Raw genomic sequence first — 25,072 nt, forward strand, 5'->3', positions numbered from 1 at the left:
TTAATACTTGTTGTGCCATTCGCACTGACCAACACTCACCTCCTCAATGTCCAAGTTTTTTCTGGATTTGTAAATAAACTCTCCAATCGCTACAAAAACTGAAAGGACTAGTCCAGCTGCCAGCACAATGAAGATTCCACCTATGTTCTCCACACCCAGAGCACTGGCCTCTTTGCTGTCCTCCTCTGGGCAGCCATTCCCTCTCCACCATTTCTCCTTCATCATGTGCAGTTTCCCTTCCTCCTGAAGCTGCAAGATGGCAATGGTGACCTTGTCTCTGTAAGGGGAGCCTACAGCAGGAAAACAGCAGCAGGACAAAAAACATTACTGCCATTACCAGCGACATAACCTTTGGGTTTGTTGTTTCGTAGACAGATACGGAGCATTTATTAGTTATAATTGTTACTGTGTAGTTTGTTACTTGTCTCTCTTACCAATTGGGGTTCCTACTCCATAGCCCTTTGAATCTATCAAGCCTCCAATCTGTGTGAGGTTGCAGTTACGCTGGCTGATGTACTCAATGCTGGTCGACTCCATCAGAAGAGCGTAGTCTGTGGTGAGAACCCTCTGAATCCCCTCCCGGTTGTTTTTCACCAAAGCCGTGTTTTTCCTGCTGCTCATGAACGCCCACATTTTCTCGTAAGTTGAGATCTTAGATTTCTGTTGAATTAGAATCGGGATTTATGGAAGTTGAAAACAATGCATCTCGAGGGATGGAACACAGCAAACAACAGCACTGAGGTTTACACAAAGCAGATAATGTTGATACATGGTCATATGTGGTTGATACATGGTTGACGCTTGTTTCAAATGATACAGTATTCGGACACTATCTGCTGACTGGCGCAATCTTTCTGATGCACGGCAGGAGATGGGATGTGACAATGGTATACAAATCTGCCCAAGTTCATTCAATTATCTCTGCACATTCAGATAAACTGGTTACGGTGCTACAGGCAAAACAATAAATCCTTGCAATCTGTATGGAAAAACTGCCCACAGGTTTTTGTTGAGCTGCATCTAAGAGGTCTAAGAAGTTTCTAAGATACTAACCTTTAACACTACTCTTTTTTTCCCCAGTTCCATTTTCTGCCAATCCACTAGACAGCATGTCATGTTACTGTAATGACTGATGGCTCAAGGGTAAAACTTGACAGGCTAATTAAAATAAAAAGTGGTGTTCTTGTTTGCATCCCTCCCCCACTGGTGTACAGTTACTTTCCCATTTACTGTACAGTGGAAAGAAGGTTACCTTAAAAAAGGTCATGGTGGAGCCATCTCTTACAGCACCGTACTCTATTTTGGTTTGCTTGGCCAAGTCATCTGCAGAGTCGATTGGTGAGTCCATTCTCTCCACAGTGAGGAAGGCAGCCAAGTTGGCAGTGTATGAAGAGATTATGATCAACGTAAAGAACCACCATATTCCTCCAACTATCCTTGTAGAGAGGGCCTTAGGCATCAGTTCGGATCCTGTAAGATAACAAAACAAGGTACATTATGAATTCTACCAACAAATACATCATGAGACAATGATGACAGAAAGAAAACAGCCATGACCCTGACTACCTGATTTTTTCCCAGGCACACCACAAACATTATTTTATGTATGAAAGTGATGGTTAAAGGTGCTCTACCAAGGAAAACATCTGCCAGGTATGAAAACAGCATAAAAACATAATACATTTAAAACTGCAGTAAGTATACCTTGCTGCATAAGTGCTCCAACTCCAAACCAGACACTATTTATTAGAGTGAAGTTGTTTTCAACCACATCTGAGTCTGGGTTGCAGGGGTGTGGGTTGTACCACTCATAGGGAGTGAACCTGAAGGGGAAGAATGAAACAGTCACAAGTAATAATGTTAAAAAAAACTATGATGGCAAAATAATTACATATTTAGGTCTGAGGCAACAGCTGATATTTATTCATTACCACCTGAATTTAGCCTCTTTTTCCAGCTCATGTTAATGACATAATGAAACAGGCAAAAATCATTCTCACTCAATTCTGACCAAGGACACAAAAACATTACTGTGGTCAGTTATTGCAGCAGTGTGCAATGAATCTATATGAATCTATAGGTCCTTGTTGCAGCCACTTGGCTTAAAGTGTAACCAACCATAATGAACATGTAAAGCTAATTGTAGCTGAAGTTAGAGATAAAGATTTCAATATACACTAATCCTTTGGTCCCATTCATTAGCATTTGCTTTATGTTTGTTATATACTGTATGTAATTTTGTAAACCAAATCAAAGTGTTTCAAGTGGCAGCTTACCTGGCAATAACAAACAGCACACAGCTGACACCAAGACATGCCAGCAGCACATACATCCAGATATCAGGAGACAGTGGGTTGAGGAAGGAGAACACTCCTGGATTGGTGCCGTTGGGTTTGTGGTAGAGGATGCTGATCCCCAGCGTCATAAAGGGCTTGGAAAAATCTATCACCTTTTCTCTCACATACGTGATAGTGAGAGGGGCCACGGCGAGGTCAGCCACCTAGTACAGAACAAAAACATCAAGTAGAGCCACACTCAAAGACAGATGATACTGCTGATCACTCTGATATTCTCTCACTTATATTGATTGGTACTCACATGGTCAATGAGTTCTCGCACCATGCCGTTCCACTCCCCCTTGTCATTCTGAGCTCCATATTTGCCATCAGACACAAGCTTAACTTCATAGGAGAAGCCCAAAATGTTGGAGAGCTCTTTGAGCAAGTCCAGGCAGTAGCCCTCAAAGCGATCATTCCCGTAGAGCGGCTTATCAGATTTCTTATACATAACATAAGGATTTTCCTGTAGGTGCATTAAAGACTTCATTAGTTTTATCAAGACATTCCTGATCAAATGCTGCCTGACAATGATTTTATGATTTTTCTATTCATACCAGAATAGTTGTGACAATGAGGGTCCTGTTGGCCATTGAGTCGGTCACATTTGTGGATGAGTCCTTGTTGTTTTCTGTTAAATTAAGGCCTGTTTGGGAGTTCCACACGCCAATCTGTAAAGAGTAAAAAATCCAAATAACCACAATGACTGGACAAAGATCCATAGTTGCCTGAGTCACCTTCACACGATCAAGGTAATAAATGCAAAGAAGGGAAAAGAAACCAGTACTAGGAGGCAGAAAAAAATACAATGGAAGAACAAACAGAGATGAGAGAGTGGGGGAGGGAAAAAAGGAACAGCACATAAAACACAATAAATCTCATAAAACGAAATGTCCAGTACAGAAATGTTGAACATTTCTTCCCACCAGTACCTAAAACTTGTTTTTTTTAGTAAAAGGGGAGACATCACAGAGGGCAGCAGGTAGAGTACATTAGTAAACAGTGTCAATATTCCTTTAGTCTGCCAGGGCAGCTAAAGTACAGACCTTTTTCCACACTTTATTCAGGCGGTTGTTGCCCGCGATTGTCTTGCAGAAATAATAAAGAGAAAGCATTTTAATCACAGAGCAATAAACAGTGATGGTGAATTTTGGCTTAAAGACAAATGTGGTGGTTACAGCTCTTATTTCTTTTTAATTTTAATCTTTACTTCCAACTGTGTTAACGTAAGTTGAATTTCTTTATAGTGAAGAGTCTGTCATTAATAGATAACAGGCCTGCTAATGACCTGCCAAAACTGAGAGCAGCATTGTCAATGTGATGAAAGGAACATCCAAAAACTTTTGAGTTCAAAATGACAGCTACAGCTACAGCTATGTGTCGAAACCGTTGTAGGCATAATTAGGACACCAGATTTCAAAGATACTGTATATTGTTTTACAGACAAGTCATCTTTCTGCAACTTTAGAAAAAAGGAGGTTACTGTGAATAGCAGTGGCCCTGTTTGTCAATCTTTTTCCTTCTCTGTTCAGCTCTGCTTGAATGTCTACAAAAACAGCCTGTACTGACAGTATAGACACGGGTCAGATAGTTCACCTTCTCCAAGCCATCTTCCTTGAGGCTGATGACATCCAAATCAAATTCTTTCCGCAGGCCGTCTGTCTTGTTTATAATTATTTGTCCCGTCAAGCCATTCCATTGTGCCTGTGGCAAAGAGAGGACAGAAAACAAAACCAATGAATCCCTCCGTTTTTTATTGTCATATACATACATGCAAAGTCAAGCAGAAGCCTGGAAAAATGAAAACAATTCTTAAAAAATGAATAATTGATGAGTTCAACATTAAGCAAAGAACATTGACAAAGGGTAACTGCATCTTAATGGACATTTTTGCATTGGCTGGATCTTGAATGGAAATATTAAGTATCTCTGGGTATGTAACATGGTGGACGGTGATGTAAATGGAGCAGGCAGGCATGGCCACTCTCTGAGCAGAGAGCAGCGGGTGGGCAGCAGAGCTCAGACATATTTGAATGCAGTTGATAATGAAGTGAGCTCAGCTGAATAACAGTCAGGTTAAATCTCTATTATACAGGGCACAGAGAAATGAGCTGCATCTCAATTCTGCACTGACAGAGGAAGCTGAGAAGAAGCTTCTTCATGGGAAGATGGCATATCTACAAATCAATACACCTACTGTAAATTCAGTGAACGTTCTGTTCTGCCCATGGCATTTCATGATTTGACATTTTTATGGCTGTGTATCAGTGTGCTGAAAATATAATTAAAGGAGAAGTTCACCCCGAAACACAAAGTCTTCATACATCAAACCTTCTTAGAAACATGTGGAGAGCGTAGATCCAAGACTCAACCACAACAACCACATTTCTACTCGAGACTGTTGCATTACATCTAAATGAGAAATGAACTAATCACACAATGATGAAAAGGCTTTAACTGTGGAAACAAAAGCATGCTGCTGCTCCCTCATTTACATGTTATCAATGAAACTGAGTTACTTATGATATACAATTTATTGTAACCAGTTTATTCCTTCTGCACAACCACAAGACAGTTGGTTGTTGTTCTCAGTGAAAGTGACCACAACAAGGCCTGTGCCAGCCTGTGGATTGGACAGTAATAAACTTTTATTATGTTTGAAAAGGGACATAGCTGTTAGGTTGTTCCAGTGAACAGAAGTCGAAATACATTTGGGAAATAAAGGCGTTATATGAGAGAAGAGCTGTGTGACTTGTTTATTTTTAAAGGACTTGTTGGGGTACACAAACCAAATGTCACTGAGCACAAGGTACTGAGAAAAGCTCCAAACCACCCCGATCATCATCCTGAAACCCTCTGAATACATGAATGGCTTTTGAGTAAGGGGGGAAGGTTTTAATGGGTCTTTGGGTGAACTGTCCCTCACTGCAATAATTGATTGTAATATAATCTAATAATCTGGGTAACTAATTTAGTTTCATGCTACAACATGCATTGTTAGAAATCAATTACAGGTGTGTTAAAAGATGCCCAACAACACTGAGCCTTTGTGTTTCATCGTCTTGTTCTTTCAGCCTTTAAACAGAAACTTACATCAGTCAGTTTGTAAGTAAAAATAATTCTATTCAATCTATTGGAAGCAAAACAATTATATCCTGAGCGGTGGGATGTGGCACACACACACACAAACATAAGAATCGAGATTAAACTTGATGACATGACGATGGAACATTATCCCTTTGGTAAAGTTTCTGACACTCGTTTCTAATGCAAAGATCTCTCACATCTATAGGAGGTTACAGGGTATCATTTGGTGTTGCTCTTTGATTAGACCGCTTCACACGGTCTTATCGCACACATCTGTGAGACCCTCTTGACCCCTAAGTCCAGATTTATTCCTGTCATTAAGTCTCTTTTTAAATCCTCACCAATCGAAAGTGTGTCTGTCTCGACCATGTGTTGGTGTCATTACTGTACATGTGGTGATGACACGGATATTCTCGGATTGAAGAATCCAGATGATAAAAAGGATAAGAATGAGATTTAAACACACTGCTGAACATCCATGAACATACTGGACAGACCATCAGCATCATGGTGAGAAAAACTAATTTGCTTTTTCCCCTCAGGCCTCTACATACCACCCTCACAGACAAACGTGCTCTGTGTGTGCATCGGTACATTCAGGACAACAGTCACACAAAGTGCACAAAGCTGAACCTAATTTTCTTGGTCTGCGAGTTCCCAATGAAACTTTCTCTGCAAAACATAACTTTTAGTATTAAAAATGTGATACAGCATTGATTCCCGCAGGGGAAAATGTCATTTTGCCTTCCCTCCCCCACGAGAGCAGAGTGCAGGCTGAGCTACAGAGCATCGCCCCTGGATTCAGTGTCTTGCTCAAGGGCACGTCAGATACCACAGTTATAAAACACAATCTTATTGGACTGTATCAGTATTTTGCATGTTTTAACCAATTTGACATAAATTCTGTATACTATGCTGTTACTGAAAATTCTCCAGAGCCTACCACAGTGTTTGTGATTTTTGAATGTACTGTCCACCACCCAGACAGCCACTGGTTTCTGTACAGTACCAAATTCACCTCACAGAGACTTGAAAATGACTTGAAGTGATCCACCACAGTGAACATCATGTCTGATTTGATTGCTGTCAAAAGTCACATAATTATTGTGTGGTGATGTAGTCACACCTGTCAACCAACAGAAACGAGGAGAGGGATCATGAAGAATTCACGTTAAAAGAAATACATACATTTGAAAAGGCTCAAAAATCAAGTCAAGCTTTGGCAGAATCAACACGGCGCTCTCAGCTCGAGCGCAAAACCCTTGAAAGCAGCAGATGCTGGTTATTCCTCCACTGCTGGACAATATGAAAACTACGATCTCTCCTAACAAAACTCTCAGGAACACAGAAAACAAAGTCTCCTAATATCACTTTCAATATTTCATTATGTCATTTCAATCGCTGCTATTCCTTCACCCTCCAGCAGTTGTCCTCAGCTCTTCCCATCTTTCCCCAGACACCCGATCTCCACCTGCCCTTCATTCTGCTAATCAGCCTCCTCAGTTTAAAAACCAGCCATTTTCTCTCATTGCCTGCCTGATAGTCTATTGTGCTTTGCTGGAAACAAGATGTAGGACGTCATTCTTATCGAGTAGAATTAGTAGGAGTAGTTAATCACCAATGGACAAGAAGCTTGTGTTTTATACCTCAGTGTGCTGATCATAAGTCTAATTGCAGACAATATCTGCTGAGGCTACACAGCTGAAAAGTTCATTTACACACTCTGGGCTCTTTGGCATTGCCAGTGTCCTTCAATATTCTGTCCCCACTCACAATTGAAACACTCGTTTGTCAAATACACATCTAATTAGGGAGTGCAATATAACAAGAGAGCCTATTAAATTCAAATTAATATATCATAGCAGAGCTGAAAGTCCCCTTCCACAATTAAACTGGGATCATTTCCACAGGCGGGACTGCATGTTTTTCAGACTGTCAGTGTTTGCTTTTAAATGTTCTTCTGTCTCATTGTGTTCCCGTTCTGTCTGTTGTCAGATCAATAGTTCATGCAGAACTTAATACTTTTTTCATTTTCAAGATCTATACTACAGGATACTTACTATGGCATCCTTCAAACCTAAAACAATGAGGATCTAGAGTTGGATTTTGAACAAATATCTCAGTATTTCAGTTTGGAGAATTGTCTGAAACCTAAGTTTATTATCTTATCCTGTTTGCATTCATATAAAAAGCTGCAGCTCTCAATGGACAGCTCTCATCAGTGGCCATTTGACAGCCAACTAATATAATGAAATAATTGTCACACACGTTCCTCGTTCATCACATCTGATCTCCTAACTCTATTGTTTCTGCTCCTGCACCCAAGGAAATGAGACGGATGCAGCAGGCTGTGAGATGGATGGATGGATGGATGGAAGAAGAGGGGCGGGTGTCACACATTCATAAACCAAACTCACCTCTTTGAGCATGTTCATGAAGCGTGATCCAAAGCGCCAGGGTTTGTGTCGGTGGCACTGAAGGGAGCTGACAGTGAGCTGGGAGGTGCGTTGCGAGGCAGCAGCCACCATGTAGACGGCGTCGTACATCAGAGCTGCTTCAGTCTGAAAGAGAAACGCAGCCGTCATCATCCATCAGCGATCCCATCATGCACATGTCACATCAGGAATGTTGATGTACATGCAAAGCAAGTGTGGTTTCTCAAAGCATATCCAAAAGCTGAAGCACTAGTTTTACACACAGTTTTACAAACTACATGGAGAGCAATCAAACAAGCAGCCACATTTGGAGACAAATTTCACTCAAAGTACCTTTCTGATTGTACACACAATCAGAAATCAGGTGGATTGCTGTATTCTGACTCAAGTGTGGGTGAAGAGGGGCTCAGATTAATTCTGTGTAAAGGTCTTGTGCAGCTTCCTAAAATAGGCAATGTGTTTGTACATTCGCATATAAGCTCTCAGTGATTATGTCTGCATTTTGAGAATGGCCTTATTTGATATTGGAGTATAGTTTTTGGTCAAGTTTGACAGACCAGTTAATAAAATGTCGCATTTGAGTTCAATTAGACTTATTTCCCTCTGATTGTGAGATGTTTTGGAAATGATGTTTATTCCTTTACCCCTTCAAGAAATGTAAAGAAGCTCTAATGACTAATCAAATTGTCCGAACTTGCCACGCAAACACATACATAAAAAATCAAGCCAATAGGGAAACAAAGTGTGTAAATCAAATTGGCTGAAGACAAAGTGATTATTTTCAGCTATGGCCAACTTTTCTCATAGACTGTCTCATTTATCGTTTTGCTTTATATAGAATTAATTGGCTTTCGCTGACCTATTGAGCTTGTTGCTTGCAGTATGTAGACAATCACCATGCCATCAGAGATTACATTGTCCACATGAGTGTCCCCACTGAGAAACATAGCCCTTGCACTTGGTAGACCGTTTATTATCATGAGGAATGAAAGGAGGAAGGTAAAGGTAAACTCACTGTCATCATCCCCTCCATCATTCCAGTCTCAGCTTTGGAGGGAGCCTGCAGTCGCTCCATGGCCCACCTCTCCACCACCGAGGCCACCTGGGGGCTGTCTATGTTGAGCAGTCTGAACCCCGTCATGTTGACCCCACTGTAGCGGTACGGCTCCAGGTCGAGGGCGAACAGGTCCTGTAGAAGTGCAACAACATCATCAGTGCAGAATGAATGTGATTCTGCTTGAAAGTACCCAAAAGTAGATGTGACTTACTCAGTAAGGGTAAAGGGACACTTGATCAAAACAGTGGAACAATATACAGTATAATAGCATGGAATTATGCCAAGGGCACTGAAAACATCCAGCAATCTTATTATAAAACAAACCACAGATGTTTGAGTTCATCTGCATAATCTTTGCATAACAGAATCTCTCGGTGAACACACACATCTGAGCTTGTGTAGGATAAAAGGACACTTAATTAGGACAATGAAACAGTGCGTAATTATGTGGCATGTTACCGACATACACATCCATCAGGTTTTTCAATCCAGTTTCAAAGGGAAACCTCAAGAGTCAAAGTTCCTGTGCACACATATTAAATAAATCATATTGTGTTCTTGAGATGCAGACATTTCAGAAATGTGGCCTGATAACAGTTTTCTTACCAGTGTGGTGAAGAAGAAGTGGTAATATTCAGTCATCATTCCCATGGACAAGATCTAAACAGGATGAGAGATGAAGGAGTGGTTCACAGTTTCCCCTCAGACTGCACATTCACACCAGAATTCTGCTCCAACCAGCATAAATAATCTTTTCTTTCCCTAACGACTCAAATTACACATTCCATCCATTTTCTGAATTGTCTCATTTTGTATTGTTTGCATGGCTTGCATTAACAAGTAACTGTCACAATTTGCTCATGTTAGCGTAGTGTTTTCAATTAATCTTGTGTAAAAATGTGTATGTCTGGCACCAAAATAGGCTCTGCTTGGATTTGTGAGATTTCTGAAGGGGATAGCATTTGACTAATCTTGCACATAGTGAATATTAAACCAAAAGCAATGCAGAAACACCAAAATAACACGGACTATTCTCCACTGAAACATTGTGATTGGATTTCTGACAGAACATTGCATTTTAGGTGTCAAATTATGGACTAAACCCTGAGGACAATGACCTCTGCCCAGGGCAGACTACATGCTGGTAGATGTTTGTGTCATTCACCTGCTTAAGAACATCAGCTGATGTTTGGTAAGAGCAGTCAAAGATGACATAGAACTCCTTCCCCTTCTTCATCTCTTTCAACAGAGGACGGGCATCTTTACTTCCTGTTGGCAGCTGGCGGATCTTGATTTTAATGCTGTATCTGGATGGAGCTTTGATTAACTCTTGCAAACGAATCAGGCCTTAAATTAAAAGACAAGAAGACCATCATTACACCCAACAATCACAGATTTACAACAAACCCACCCTCAATTTAGGCATTTAACCATAGTATTAGTACAGCATCAGTACAGTTTTTGATTGAGTTTGAGTGTTTGGTTTCATGGTATTGGATTTTCACAATTCACCTGTCAGAATTTTTATCCACCCAACATCCACTGCTGTCAGATCATAATAAGAGGAGCCTTTGAAAAATGTCAGTTCTGCAAGATTAGATACAATTCCAGCTCATACAATCTAGATTATTTCATTAGCATCCCAATACCTCTACTTATACTGGGGACTTCTTCTCCTTCTGTTCCCAGTATCCCAACCAGATCCTATTGCTGTTCAGCCTCTCTGACTTTATCATGCAGTCTTTCTCTTTCTTCATACATTGTACAGTGCAATTAGAAATGTTGTCACTATTCCTGTTCCCCAGCACAAACACAGTGTAATTTCAACCTGTGTGATCCAATCTTAATCTTGCTGTGAGGATTTCATCCCTTCTGTGAAATAGCACTTTGCCATGACTGCCTTTTGTATGTTGTGATACGTCCTTCTGTCTTCATCACACTTTTTCTGCCACATCTCCATTCCTTTCTTAATCGCTGCTCTTCCTTCTCCTCTGCCAAGTGTTATTAGCAGTTAAATCATTTTGTAAGACCCTTTTTGCTAGCTTATCGGCACTCTCTTTCCCTTTTAGCCCCCCTGTGTGCTGGTACCCATCACCTCTGTGTAGTCTTAGCAAACATAGGTAAGCATCCCAATCCCTGCTCAACATAACACATTCGTTTTAGCTATCGGCATACTGTCAAAGCCTCATGGGAGTTGTAGTTATCGAACGGAAACAGACTTATAATTGTTGTGTCATCATTTATGGAGAGGGGATCAAATGTATCCCGTATCGCAGTTCACAACCGTTTAGCTGAGAATATGGAGAGAAAAGTGCAAAGTACATTTAAGCTTTTCACACAATGATGAAAGAAGCCCTTTATGAGAAACCCTGCTGAATTTAAGCTAATTTAATGGGACAGTTGCTAGCAAGCTCACTTGCCCTCCAATGGGTTCGTGTTTCCAATGTTCATCTTATAAACAACTAGCAGCAAATAACCTCAATGCGTACTGCAGAAGGTAGAGGGTTTAAGTTTCTAACTGTGACCACATCAATTAACATAATAATTTCGGTGAGTTCATTTTTGCTTTGATATGGTCACTGTATTTTGAAAGTGTTCACTGCAAGTGTCAGCATGCTTTTGGGTCTACTTTGACGCTTTTTGATTAAGTCAATGTTGCAGTACCTCCATGTGGCCATTAGAGGGCAGTGAACATCCTACTTTAAACATAATCTCCACCTAGCATCAAGGCATCTGTAGGCAGGGTATTTGATGAAGAATCATGTGTTAAGTCACAATTCAGTCAAGTAAATCAAATAGTTATCTGAACTGGTAAAACCTTTTTAATTTTATTTTTTTATATTTTCCCATGAAACCCTGCATGTTACCTACCATGTGTTACTATTAACTACAGGCTATGCTCTGAACTGAACATATTAAACTCCACTGAAGTATGTGGAGTTTGTCCACCAGAGAAAAATTGGTATGATCATAAATGATATTATTTGTAAGTTCGTTTCTGATGGCTTCTGTTTGGTTACTTTATTTTGAAAGTAGTGAAACGTGAATATGAAATTATGTCTGCATCGTCGCCAAATGTACTAATTTATTATTGCAGTTCCGCACTGTGACCAATAGAGGGCAGTGAACACAGTTGATTAAATACACTGTCAACCGTCATCACATCTCCGCACAGACTGACGGGAGGCGACATGTCACATGACACACGGAGGCAGCAGCTAGCAATAGGCCAACGTTACTCATACTGCACGAAGGTAATCAGAGATTACTGAATATTAACCCCACAGAAGAATGTGGCGTTGTAGTCTAACTGTCACCACTAGAGACAAATTACTAAATATTAATTATGCCTGTTCATGAATTATTGCTTCAGTTTGTTTGACTTTATTTTGAAAGCAATTAACGTACGTGTTTATGCATGTTTGTATTGATGCTAACTTGACGAATTTGATCTTACAGTTCCTCACTGTGACCACTGGAGGGCGACAAACATCAATTTCCTAAATACACTCAGTGTAGTCGCCATTTCCACTTAGCTAGTTAAGACCTTAGTGTATTTAATCAAGAATGTTATCTTAATTACTGGTCCCCAGTGTAATAAACTAGTGATGTTTAGCTCGAAAAACAGACTACCCCTCACAATGATGATCTGTCAAAGCAGAAGCACCTCTTGGCATGATCAATGATACACAACAAAATCACGTGCCAACCATTAACGAGGTCTGTTTACACCTGCTTCAAATGCGCAACATCCGCACTTCAGCCTAATTTCGACGTTTTATTTTGAAAGTCAATGCCGGAAGTGTAGATATCATTTCCGCAATAGCGTGAATTGACGAATTGAATGTGTTGCACTTCCTCTGCTGTGGCCACTGGAGGGCAGTGAACACTCGTGTTTTTTTTATTGCGGAGATACGTACGACAAAGCCTTTTGATGTCCAGGTGGAAAAAGTAGCATTTAGCGGGAAACGAAACCCGTGATAGAAACATGATACAGATAAATATAAACAAAATGTATCTAAGTAAACAGTAAAGACATCATGCTCAAAAGCTAAACACAATGTTAACCTAGGTCAGTGTGCATAAATGGCGATTTACATGAATGTGTCATAACTAACAGTAATACGCCAGGGGTTCATCTTAAAAAAACTTAAATAAGTAAGGTTAAATAAATCAAAAGGTTCAGCGGTTCAGACGATTATTTTATACACTTTATACATTGATATCGTTTGGATGTGGTGGGGCATTTTAGTTTTTGGAAGATTTCAAACATGCTGTTCACCTCTCGACATACATTTCTGGTAGCTAAACTGGTTCAAATCAGGCGCTGCTCCCTGGAGACATCAATGACGGAGTTTTGACGCTACAGTGAAACATTTAACTATTTTCATTCGTCTCTCTCTCCAAAGTCTGTCTGCATCACTGCCTCAACCAGACGGAGAGAATACTATTTATAGTTACTGCTCCACCCGGACATCGATGTTCCAATTTATAATCACAATTTATAACCGGATACGAACACCTTCCGAACATCAAACCAAGTGCTGCTGTGACTGCTGGCTGTGGACTCTTGACCTGCTGAGAGGACCTGATATGTGAGTATGGAAACACTGTCAAAGAAGAAGCTCTTCCAAAGGTAAGACACATGTTCCAGTAGCTACCTCTCTAAAGTGTGCTAGGGTCCAGAGATGGGATGCTTTTTCAGCTTGGGCCATGTTGCGCAGTTTGAGATTGTAATTTTCTATTAACCATATCTCTCTTTTTTAGACTTTCTTTTCATAAAGTGCAGTCACCATGCTCTCTAATTTTGCTGTCTCCTTGGTGCTCAGTGGTTGGTGTGTAATCATCTTACTTTAACTACACAACAGGAGTTTGATGTTATGGGATGATTGTCATTACAGGTTTCTGTGCAGCCATTTGGCTTGAGGCCTAACAGTGGCCCACATTGTGACTACAGTATTGTTTGGCACATGGTGATGTTTTAAGTCTGTATGCAGTTGCAGCTGAATTTGGCTTTTCATTGTTTTGTACAGTAAATTTGTGGTGTAAACCATAGTGCTTTTGGTGGAAACCCAGTAAGTCTGTAGGTTAAATATTTTGCTATACTCCGTAAATCTCTGACAGGACGGTGTGGTAAACTACTACTATGTATGGTAAACATTATAATTTATGGCCTAAACATGCAGAAACAATTATTTTCTATTTTCATATAATCTGTTGGCTATTTTTCCACGATAAATCCACTGATCATTTAGTCGATAATATGTGTGAGATTAATGAAATATGCTTCTCGCTGTTTCTCAGAGCCCATTCTATCATCTTCAAATGGCTTGTTTTGTCTGAGCAACAGTCCAAAACACGCAGACATTCAACTTACAGTGATTTCAAACAAAGAAAAGCAGAAAATCCTTACATTTGAAAAACTGGAAACAACAGAATTCTTTGGCATTTTTGCTTGATTAAAACTTAAATTAAGTAATAATCAAAATTAGTAATTTATTAAAGTAGTTGTCTTCTTTTTCTCTTGATCGATTAATCTATTAATCAACTGATTGTTTCAGCACTTATGTAAACCACATTTTAACAATACACCCAGTAAATCCTTATCTTTACCATCAAGCTGCAACTGAAGGGTGAGAACATTTTCAGAGCGTCTCTTTTGTTTTATGAATTTTCTGAGAACCTGTCAACACACAGAAAGTGCGTCTGTTGAAAGCCACAGAGGAGAATTTTGAATGAAGAGAATCAATTATAAATTTCAAAGCATCAACATAATCATCTCTAAAGAGAGACAAAACCGTGCCCTCTTTCAGGCTGGCCTTTGTTATAGCCTCTAGCATCAGCTTAACAATGGATTGTCCCATAGCGATATATTTTCTTGTCATTGTTCCCTCTGAAAACTGATTTGTTATATTGGGTTTCTCTGGCCGTGTTTAAAGATAAATGAGCAATACTGGTCAGTAAAATTTGAGCACTTTGTCATCATAACCGAATCCCTTGTGGGAGCTCTAATTGTTCAAATGCAATTCCTCAGTGTCAACATAAACTATATACTGCAGCGTTTCCACATCGCTTCTCATCACTTAGCTTAACTTTAAAACCGACAGAGGTCCTTCCTGCACACCACCAACAAACACTTTAACAGCACGTTTAGGTCTAGTGATCATGTGGTTATACTGTATCACACAAACAGCTATACACAAACATGTATTCACACATGCACAAGATAAAACAACCATTTCCCACATTTTTGTAAATGCAAAATCAGTTTTGTAAATATATGACATCATTTCACACTGAAGTTTATGTGCTTCCTGCTGTGTTTTAATCGCTGCTGACATGCTGCTTTACTGCTGTCTTGATAACTGATTTCCCCTCTGGGATAAACACCATATGTCTGCTGTCATCAAATCTTATCTTGACTCACCGGTTGCATCCTCATAGACAACAGTGACCGTCTTCCACTTGTAGTACTGCACTATGTCCAGCACAGCTCGGCTTATGGAGGTGTATTCAGGATAGAGGTTAATGTAGAAGCTGTCTTTGTTGTCCACTGAGGGGTGTTTCCAGCGGGTCTGGATGTGAGGGACTTCTAGGGCGTTACAAATAGACTGAACCGCACTGACGGATGAGCTGTGAGAGGGGCCAAATACAGCCCCAACACCCAAAGCCAACTGGTCGCAGGCTGAAGTAAGGGAACAGAAAGTGGAGAGAGAAAATAAATGACCAACAGGAGAGACACTCAATCTCTTTTAGTGATTCTTCAACACGAAAAGCTTTCAGAAGGAAACAAGATCATCCTTACCTCTTCTTGAGGCCTCAAAACTGTCAAACAGGTTTATTCTCTGGATGTCATAGGTCAATGTGGTGTTTGGCATTAAGGTCCGGTTCCTGTTTATGTTGGTTACAGCAAATTTAAAGGCCAGTTCTTCAACACTAATGGGCTCATTCTCAAGCGTCTCAAAGATTCCCCCTGTAGGAAGAGAAGACACAGAAGTATTAGCTGGATCACACTGAGGTTGAAGCAGAAAAGGTATTGATTGAGTGGCTTCACTCAACATAGTTATTTACCTTAATTATAATGGGTTTTTTAAGTTTGAAGGTTAGACTGTTGCATAATGTGGCCCAATTTTACTTAATGCTACTAAAGGACTTGGTTGAGATGACAGGATTTAATCTCATCCAGAGAAAAGCTTGACCTTTATTGAATTCTCCCTATTTATATGGCTTAAATTTCACAAGCTGACACAATAGCGTGTGGGCTGATTTGGTTAGGAAGACATGCCACTCTTTGAGGTCATTATAGGCTTCACAGCTAAAACACGTAAAAATCAGAAATCAGAAATACTTTATGATCCCTGGGGGGAAATTATCCAGTTATCCAGGTTATCCAGTAATACATTATCATGGCAGACATTTAAAAGCATCCCATGCCATCTTTTTGCTCTCCTTTCTAACAGTAATTTCACTGCAGTTCAACAGATGAACAGCTGCACCCACCCACCTCACACAGTCATATTTCCAATCTTTTTCAATTTACTGCTCTAGACAACAGTCACCTTCGATGAAATCATACTTAAATGTGTACCCACCAGCTAGTGATTTATAGTACCACATAGTCAGGCCCCAAAACATAATGTAATTTACTGTAAAGAGGTTAAAGGCTGAGTGTTTCTGCTCAGGCTGCCAAAACATTCTTGCTATGAAATACCTGCCTACTATCTTTCCTTCTCTACATGTTTCTTTTTAGCTGATTAGTTGCCTTCTGACTGACTTTACTGCTACCTGGATGTTTATGAAACCAGCACCTTTTTTAAGACCCATAAAACCCACAATGAAAATGCAAAGCTAACCTCCGAGGTGTCACTGTTTATAGAGAAGCTGCCTCATTGTCCCTCCATATTGCACTGGACGAGAAGGACGACTCAGAGGCTGAATGATGCTGCAGTGGATTATCGTCCACTCTTTTCATGTAGAAACTGCATATTATATATTGTAAGACTAAACCTTTTTAATTTACTAAAACATTATCAGCCATGCAAAAGGGATTTCCTCATCATGTCTGTCTCCCCAGTAATTATTTTAAATACCAACTTCACAGCACAACATGGCATTTTGGAAATGTGTATATCACATTCAGGGCTGCAAATAATAATAATTGTCGTGATCAGTTAACTGGAAATTAGTTTTTAAAATGTTTGAAAAATGCTTATCACAAGAGCCCAAGGTAATGTCTCCAGATTACTTGTTTTGTCCAACTAACATATAACACATAAAAAGATAATGAGTTTACAGTGTTCTGCATTTTTGCTTAACAAAGTTCTAGCGGTTAATAGATTATCAAACTCTTCAATTATTTCTCTGCCAATTGACAAATCTATTAATCGACTAATTATTTCAGAAAATCATTTCAGACTAATTGTTTCAGATTCTCCGAAAGTAATAATGACTACCAAATATCAGATCATAGACTGTATAAAAGAAGTGGTCCTATCCACTGTGACGTCACCTATTGGTTTGTGGAGTACCGTTTTTAAGCCTCGAGTTTGACATTTTGGCCGTCGCCATCTTGTTTTTTTGGAACCAGAAGTGACCATATTTGGATGAGAGGGTGGGGCCGTGCCAAGTAGCTGCTAACAAAGTTAGCTTGTAAATGTACTTTTTGGGAAAAATGAACAGCCGAATCCTAGACCGTCTATTAGTCACAATCACAATGTAGCCCCGCCTTAAAACAGACCCTGCTTTATCGTCTATTTTACACTAAATGGGACCATCATTTACTAAATGAACATCATGCTGTATTGAAAAAGACTTGAAACTAGCAATTGAGACCATAAACTCCCTGGGAAAATGTTAACTGAGGTAATAAATCAAGTGAGAAGTAGGGTCATGTTCTCATAGACTTCTATACTATCGGAAGTCTTTTTGCAACCAGTAGGTAGGTGCAGTCTGACAATGCCATTTCACATTTCCCTCTACATAGACTGAGGCGATAAACACTGATCAAAGCTTTCAAAATGAGCTGAGAATACAACTGTCAAAATGTAATTTCAAGATACATTTCTTTTAAACACAATCACTTTCCAGCTGGCTGTGTGTGCCAGGGCCACAGGGAGGGGGTTGTTTCAGAGTTGAGAAGATCATTCTGAAAACCATCCAACTCTTAATCCGCCGCGCTGCTCCAGAAAGATGACGGGTCTAGCATGCCATGGCCGCAAATATGGATATATATTATTTCAGCCATGCACGAGCGCTGCATATAATGTTTACATTTCATTTACATAAAGCGCAGCATGAAATACATTAGGATTAAGGCCAGAAAATGGTGGATTGTCACCACCTGCATATAGGGCGGGCAGAGATTCAGTGTTCTTATCCCTGCTGAAAATGCCCCTGCACATCGATTTCACCTAATCCTTTCAAATGTAAATCATTTAAAACATCTGGGCCTTCAGTGATAGGAGTTCTGCAATAATAAATTCGGGGGTTAAATGTTTGTTTTCACTACATTGACATTCACGAGTGAGGACAGAAACATGAGCACTAAGCAGTGAGGGTAAGTCCTAAAACAAATGTGAAATAAACAGTTTTCACGTTTGCCACATGCACATAATTTTTCCTACAAACAAAACAAAGACTAAAGGAAGGTACTTTAAAAGCTCTGGCATTTTCAAAATTGTTAATCAATAGCTACATTAACCATGAACACAAATCATAAAGATGCCATTTTGATTCTGCAACAGTTTGCAAATGACCTCATTTCAACACTGAGGGTACAGATGGCAATAGGTCATTGCACTCTCTAACAGTCTTTGAAGAATTGCCTGTGAAATTGTGATTGATTTGGAAGGAGAGCGGCCCTTTAAAAAGCTCCCCTTGAGACCATGATTGTGAATGACCTTTTTCTTTGGTGTAGCATAGCCTCAAACCCCAAACTGAGAGAGCCTTGTCTGGACTCCCTGGTCACTAAAAGCATGCTTGAAAGTGCCAATCCTAATTATGGTTACCAAGCCTAAGTGAGCAGCTGCTAGGACCTGTTAAAGTCCTCAATTCTATCCACTGGAATATGAAATTCTCAGACCAAACTACAATAAACTTCTCCCAAATTTGCCAAGAAAATTTATTCCAACTCAGCGTCTTTGATGTGACTTTTTCCTCCGAGGTATATTCAATATTAAAGGGGGAATAAACATGAGTTTTGGCCAGCTGGTCTTGATGTTTGTTTGCTCCAAGTGCAGTGGCTGCAGCAAATGTCACAGGCCCTGTTTAGGATTTAACAGCAAAATAATCCAAGTGGCAGCATCACAGCATCATTTCCAATCAGTGATTTTGTTTTCCTCGTACTTCAACAGGGCTGTGAAGATAGACGGTCCAGTTTGTGAGAAAGGCAAAAAATAGCTGCTGCTATTTCGATTTTCTGTTTTACATTTTTATAGTTGACCTCTAATCATACGCAGAATAATATGCATCCATTCTGATGCAAGAGCTTAAGATGCAGCCAATTGATGTACTGCATGCATCTGCAAATGTCACAAAATACAAATTAGCACACAGTGAATAATGAAAAAAGCATAATTTGAGACGCTTTATACCACTCTCTAAATGAAATAAAATTAGCTTATAAATTCAGCATTTATCAGTAGCTTTTAATGATATATTGATATGCAATTATTTCATTTACTACCTCTTCCAGTGAGAAATGACTGCAACCATCATTGACAATCCTACAATACGCGTATAAGCCATGCATAAAAACCTATTAGCAGATGTCAGACAGTGGCAGCATCCGCTCACATCTGTGTAGCCCACTGTGTACAGACAGCAAAAGACAAATATATCTATTTTATTGCCACTTTATTTATATAGTGCCAAATCACAACAAAAGTCATCTCATGACACTTAACACATAGAGCAGGTCTAGACCGTACTCTTTATAATATTATTTGCACTGTTCACTTATTAATTTCCTCTTTGAAGCTTGGTGGAAAGGCACATCCCGCAGTGAAAGCAAAACATTTATCTCTCCTCATTTCCACCTGAGATAAGATCTTAAATTTCTCTTTAAAGTATAATGAGTTTCTTGATTTCCAGAGAGCGACCCGAGGGATTCAGTGTGACAGCAGTTTGTCAGCAGCTCAGCATGAAGAGCGCTGGTCCAGGAAGTCGGTGCTGGTCCACATCAGCAAAACGCTACTGGAAAATTTTCATACTGTTTAAATTAGCTGAGCTCTTCGTTAAAAATGCCTTTGGACAACACGCATTATTAATATACCCAAGGTGGTAATACACTGCATCAGGAAATGACTGATCCATCTGTTAACTTGGTTATTGTGCAGCAGAGTGCTAAAGCTCAGCTATAATCACTCAGTTATTATCATACCCATGACCACCATCAACCATTCAGACATCTGCAGTGAAGCCGCAGCCATACTCCACTTAATTTGTGGAAAATTGGTTTCAAATTAGCTGATATATTCGTGTGTTTTAAAACTGAGGCAGGAAATCATAGTCTTATCTCATACATGCATTTTCAATTAAAAGACCTCACAACTAAGCACATATCACCAGGAAAATAATTAAGTTTGTCTCCAGCCCAGGCTTCAACAATTGTGGTCCAATGAGATTGAGTCAACATTACGACGCCGTATTAGGGCTATTGTTGGTAAAAAATAAATAAATGAATAAATAAAAAATAAAGATTTATGGAGCCGGGAGGGGGTGGGGGAAAATTCAGGGGAAAATTTCCGAGATTAAAATTGTAAAGAAAAAAGAAAAAAGAAGTCATATTCTTTGAGATTAAAGTGGTAAATTTACGAGAATAAACGTACAAAAACTTGAATATTCTCTGAGATTATAAAGTCATACATTTATGAGTGTACTGTGACTGTACTCAGGTAGCGGTTCGATTCCATCTTTCTGCCTGGTGGAAAACACACCTGAGGATCCAGGCACTACACTAATCTACATAACATAATCTGTGTGTTTCAAATTGGAGCCCGGCTAATACCTATATCGATATTGAGTTTTAAAAATCCAAGAACAATTTATCGGCCCATATTCATGTTTTTACATAAATATCCTTGAAGTAGGTAATTAAAGAATTGTGACCAAGATATTTACTGAGTGGGACATATTGCATAAGATTGAGTTGTCTCTGGTTGATACACGTCTTTCTGTACTGTATATCTGTGAAGCTAATATTGGACGATTTGTTGTTGCAACATGACGCTGCAGCCTGTAAACAATCCTGCCTGAACACAAGCCTTTTAGCAGCTCTGTGTGGCCGCTTTTTGAGTGTACCTCCAAAAATGGGTCATGGGATCATGGCTCAGTGCATCTTTATATTCTGCACTTCTGCATTTCATGGAGTAGGTCGTTTTCACCAGTGATGCAGATAAAATGGGGAATAAGCATCTCACACTATCTGTTTGCAGATGACACATGGATCAATGCCCTCACCCAACAGGCTATTAGCAGACAAATGGAAAAGAATGTCAGAGCTGCCTGGGATCATTTATTCTTCACTAATTACAAATTTGAGCTTAGAGGTGAAGGTAAAAGTATAAGTTAGAGCAGAAATCACTAAATGAGCTTGTCTAGTGAGATGCTCTGTTGTGCACTGTATATACCCAAGAATGCAATCATCCATATTCAAACTCAATAATCCATACTCAAAAATAAAATAAAATAAACAATCTATGAATACCTGTATGTTAAAGCCTTGCTTCTTTTGTACGGAAAAGCTTCTTCCTTGTTATTTGAACGCTGCCGAGTTCACCATTTTTTTTATCAGGGCTTTATGATTAAAGCAATTTATAAAGAAAGGAGGAATGAAAACTCTTGCTATGGCTACCATTAATTACTTTCCAATATAATTTTCAGGATCACTGAGCTTCCATCTCATCTTTAATAGGCCAGACAATGCTGTGGGGTGATGCATGCTAGGAGGTCACAAAAACAAAAGATTCTGCCTGTGCTGCAGGCAAATGCTGATAAACCCTTAGGCTATTCTTTTTATAGACTTCTGTTCCTCCCTTCAGTGCAGAGAGCAAAAGAAATAACGGGGTTCAGGTTTAGGCAGCTGGGTGGACCGTTTTTTAATCCAGACACCCAAAGTAGGAGGTTAATGTTAAGAAACTGATCTTTAGATCCGGATTCTAATCTGTGATTTTGTAACTGTGCAATTATCACATGAAGGGGAGTCTTTTAAGGCAGAGGAACACAATGACGTAGTGTTTTGCTTTCTCCCCTCACCCCATTCTGGGCCAGTTCCCAGTGAGACCCCCCCACCCCCACCTCAACACCACCACCAGCACCACTCCAACCTGGGCCCATGCCAGACTGTGAATGAATGAGGAGGTCCTAACCAGTCTACTATCTTCGTTTGATGTGGAGCACTGAGCTTTCTCTGTTTATAGGATAGCTGCTCGCAACCCACCACATAAACATTTAGACCGACAGAATAAAAATCAGGATTATAATCTGTATCAAATCCACCTAATTTATAAAAACAGGGAGTTGATTACATCAAATTATATTTCTCTGGCCGATAGTAGCCAATTTCACCTTTCCCATCATATGGGTCAAATTGTAAATTAACAAATACATAAATATCACCCATACATAAAGCATGCAAGCAAAAGGAAACAGAAAAACAGAGTGGAGGCCAAGCCACAAGCTGCTGCTTCTGTGCTCTCCCCAATGATGAGATTTGGTCGCTGCCTAAGTACCATATTTGGGGAAGAGACTTTCTGCATAAAGAAGATTAGTGTTAGTTGTTTAAGGGCTTGGGGGAGAAGATTTACCATTATTACCAACCCCAGTGAAAAGAGTGGAAGCCTGTCACAATCTGATGCCAACACTTGCCAAGACAGAGAAATGTTAATTGAACCAAGCCACACACCATATGGGAGAGATTATAATGTGTGCGGGTCATGAAGAGAATGACAGAGATTAGGTGGCCTCGGCGAGTGATAGATGATTTAGAGAGATTAACAATATAGAGCACAGATCGGGACTGTTAGAATGGGGAGATGGCGCTGGCCTATTAGCCTTTTTAAAGTTATGCAATGCCACAAGTCTGATTGTTAAAGTCTTTTAGAACTAGAGGAAATTTAGAAAAAAGACAGTCACCCTGGGCATTGAGCGAAGCAGAGAGTCCTGAGGACTAAATTAAAAAAGTAATTTTTGTGATGCAATCTTCTAACCCCTGAGAGGAATAATGTATAACCAATGGGAGAGGAGCAGACAGCTTTAATTTGCTAGCAAACACCGGCTCATTGTTACAAAGTTACATCAGAAATCAAAGGGGGATAGTCGGAGCAAGAGCTCCGTTTGTCTAATTACAAGTGCAGAGTGAAGTTGAAAGCAGAGTTCTTGTCAACTCTCAAAGGCTTAACAGACAACTTTGGACTCAGATCCACCTTCACAGATGTCATTGGTCATCAACATACATACGCACCAAGACTTAATGACTTGGAGTTTGTTAGATAGAAGAGAAACCAAATAGAACACAGTTTCACTGAGACTGCCCACTCTTTATTCTTTAGCTCTATATCTATCTATCTTTCCTCTGTGCCAAAGACCTCATCATGCCAACAGCACATGCTGTCAGATGCAGCAGTAGGCCAACTTAATCACACATCTGCCGCTGACCTGCACTGTCAACATGGAGGAACGGAGAGAGAGACTCTGGCATGAGCAAACCAAAGTGGATTAACATGATTCTGATGAAAACTAATAGTTGTTTCATGTGGACAACCCCACACTCTGTCTTCAGTACCTCCCTTGTGAAAAAATACAAAATAATCCAACAATGAAACTTCTAAGGATACTGTACAAACATCACAACAACACGAAAAGTCTCAACGGGATACAAACATTGTTTTCTAGTGACACTCAATATAAGCTCGCTATTGAATAACAGGCACACTGCTGTATGCTGGATATTACAGGATACTGATAATATGATTGCATGATACAGTAACAGTAAAGAGTGTTATAGTGATACAGCAACAGATAAAACATGTAACCTAAAAAGCACCACAAATGTACCGAATACCCTGAACACACCGTGACTCCCTATTGTAAGTTTTGCTTGGTAGTGCCTGGAGTTAAAGGTTATCCTGCACCCATTAACTTACCTGCAGCATCTGAGCTGCACAATTGCTATGAATGGATATCCTTGCATGACATCCACATGTATAATCTCTGCATTTATTACCCCGGCTGTCTTGACTGAAATATGGTGTTTATTTGGTAAGAAGCAACGGTTCATGCTCCACAGGCACTGTGAGAGATTAAAAATGTCATACATTTGCCACGAAAAGTCAATTTTTTTTTATTATATGATCGAATATTAAAAAGGCTCATGAGTGTATAGTGGCAGTCTGTAGATGAACAGTTAATAGGAATGACATACAAAAATGACAATCTTACCACTTACCAATTCTCAGGACTTGCTGCGAAGTGAGCCAAAACTCTGCCATAAAGTACAGCAGTGGAAATAATAGTCCCTTCCTTTTCGCCATGGTCCTCCCTCCAGAGTCGAATTTAACATTGATATCAGTTTTTCTGCCCTCTGTAATTCATGCTGATAACTTGCTGGTCCTTGTATCCGTAACGAAAATAAACTGCCATCCGACCCACATCCATCCCTCACACATTGTGATGAGAAAAAAACAACAACAAAAACACACACTCCACTTGCAGCTGTCACTGATCAAAAGAACTCCAGTTTTGCCATTCTAAAATCCTTCATGTGCCCGTAAGGCTCTGCTCCCCATATTCACTGTCCAGACATCCCTCCTTATCATGTTTTTTTTCTAGTGCACACTTGAATTGTAGGCTGCAACTGAGGAGGCGGACTGTGTGCTCTGCTCCTGCTGTCAAGCTTGCGCGAATAGAAAATGGCGTTTCTGGTTACAACTTTCAAAATAAAAGATGAATTGGCAACTGTGGGGCAACAATAGAGAAAATCAACTTAAGAGGAATAAGGTTCATATATTTCAGCTACTATTTGTATTTTATTTGTATTTTTAAGAAACAAAACAAAATACCAAGCATCCAACACAAGTTGTTTTTGCCGCAGACCATCACAATGTAGTTGTATTTTAATATTTATAGATGATTCCCCATTAAATATTGTTGTATAATTA

At 39.7% G+C, this 25,072-nt stretch overlaps 1 protein-coding gene across 2 annotated transcripts; it reads right to left on the reverse strand.

The window, feature by feature from the left end:
* Positions 1-24,484, reverse strand: LOC139285486 (glutamate receptor ionotropic, kainate 1). Of its 2 annotated transcripts, XM_070906053.1 has the most exons (16): positions 24,361-24,484; positions 15,721-15,888; positions 15,343-15,600; positions 10,081-10,262; positions 9,522-9,575; positions 8,874-9,047; positions 7,841-7,984; positions 3,933-4,040; positions 3,383-3,424; positions 2,894-3,007; positions 2,599-2,802; positions 2,277-2,500; positions 1,705-1,823; positions 1,253-1,470; positions 435-660; positions 1-290 (listed from the first exon to the last, which is right to left on the reverse strand). In XM_070906053.1, the coding sequence occupies exons 1-16, from the start codon at positions 24,443-24,445 to the stop codon at positions 1-3; spliced, it is 2,610 nt and encodes an 869-aa protein (XP_070762154.1). In that variant the 5' UTR covers positions 24,446-24,484. The 2 variants fall into 2 exon arrangements, with proteins under 2 accessions (XP_070762154.1, XP_070762153.1); XM_070906052.1 differs by lacking the exon at positions 3,383-3,424 and having other exon boundaries at positions 24,361-24,445.
* Positions 24,485-25,072: the final 588 nt, after the last annotated feature.

Source organism: Enoplosus armatus, chromosome 5, assembly GCF_043641665.1.
Source record: "Enoplosus armatus isolate fEnoArm2 chromosome 5, fEnoArm2.hap1, whole genome shotgun sequence".
NCBI lineage: Eukaryota > Metazoa > Chordata > Actinopteri > Centrarchiformes > Enoplosidae > Enoplosus > Enoplosus armatus.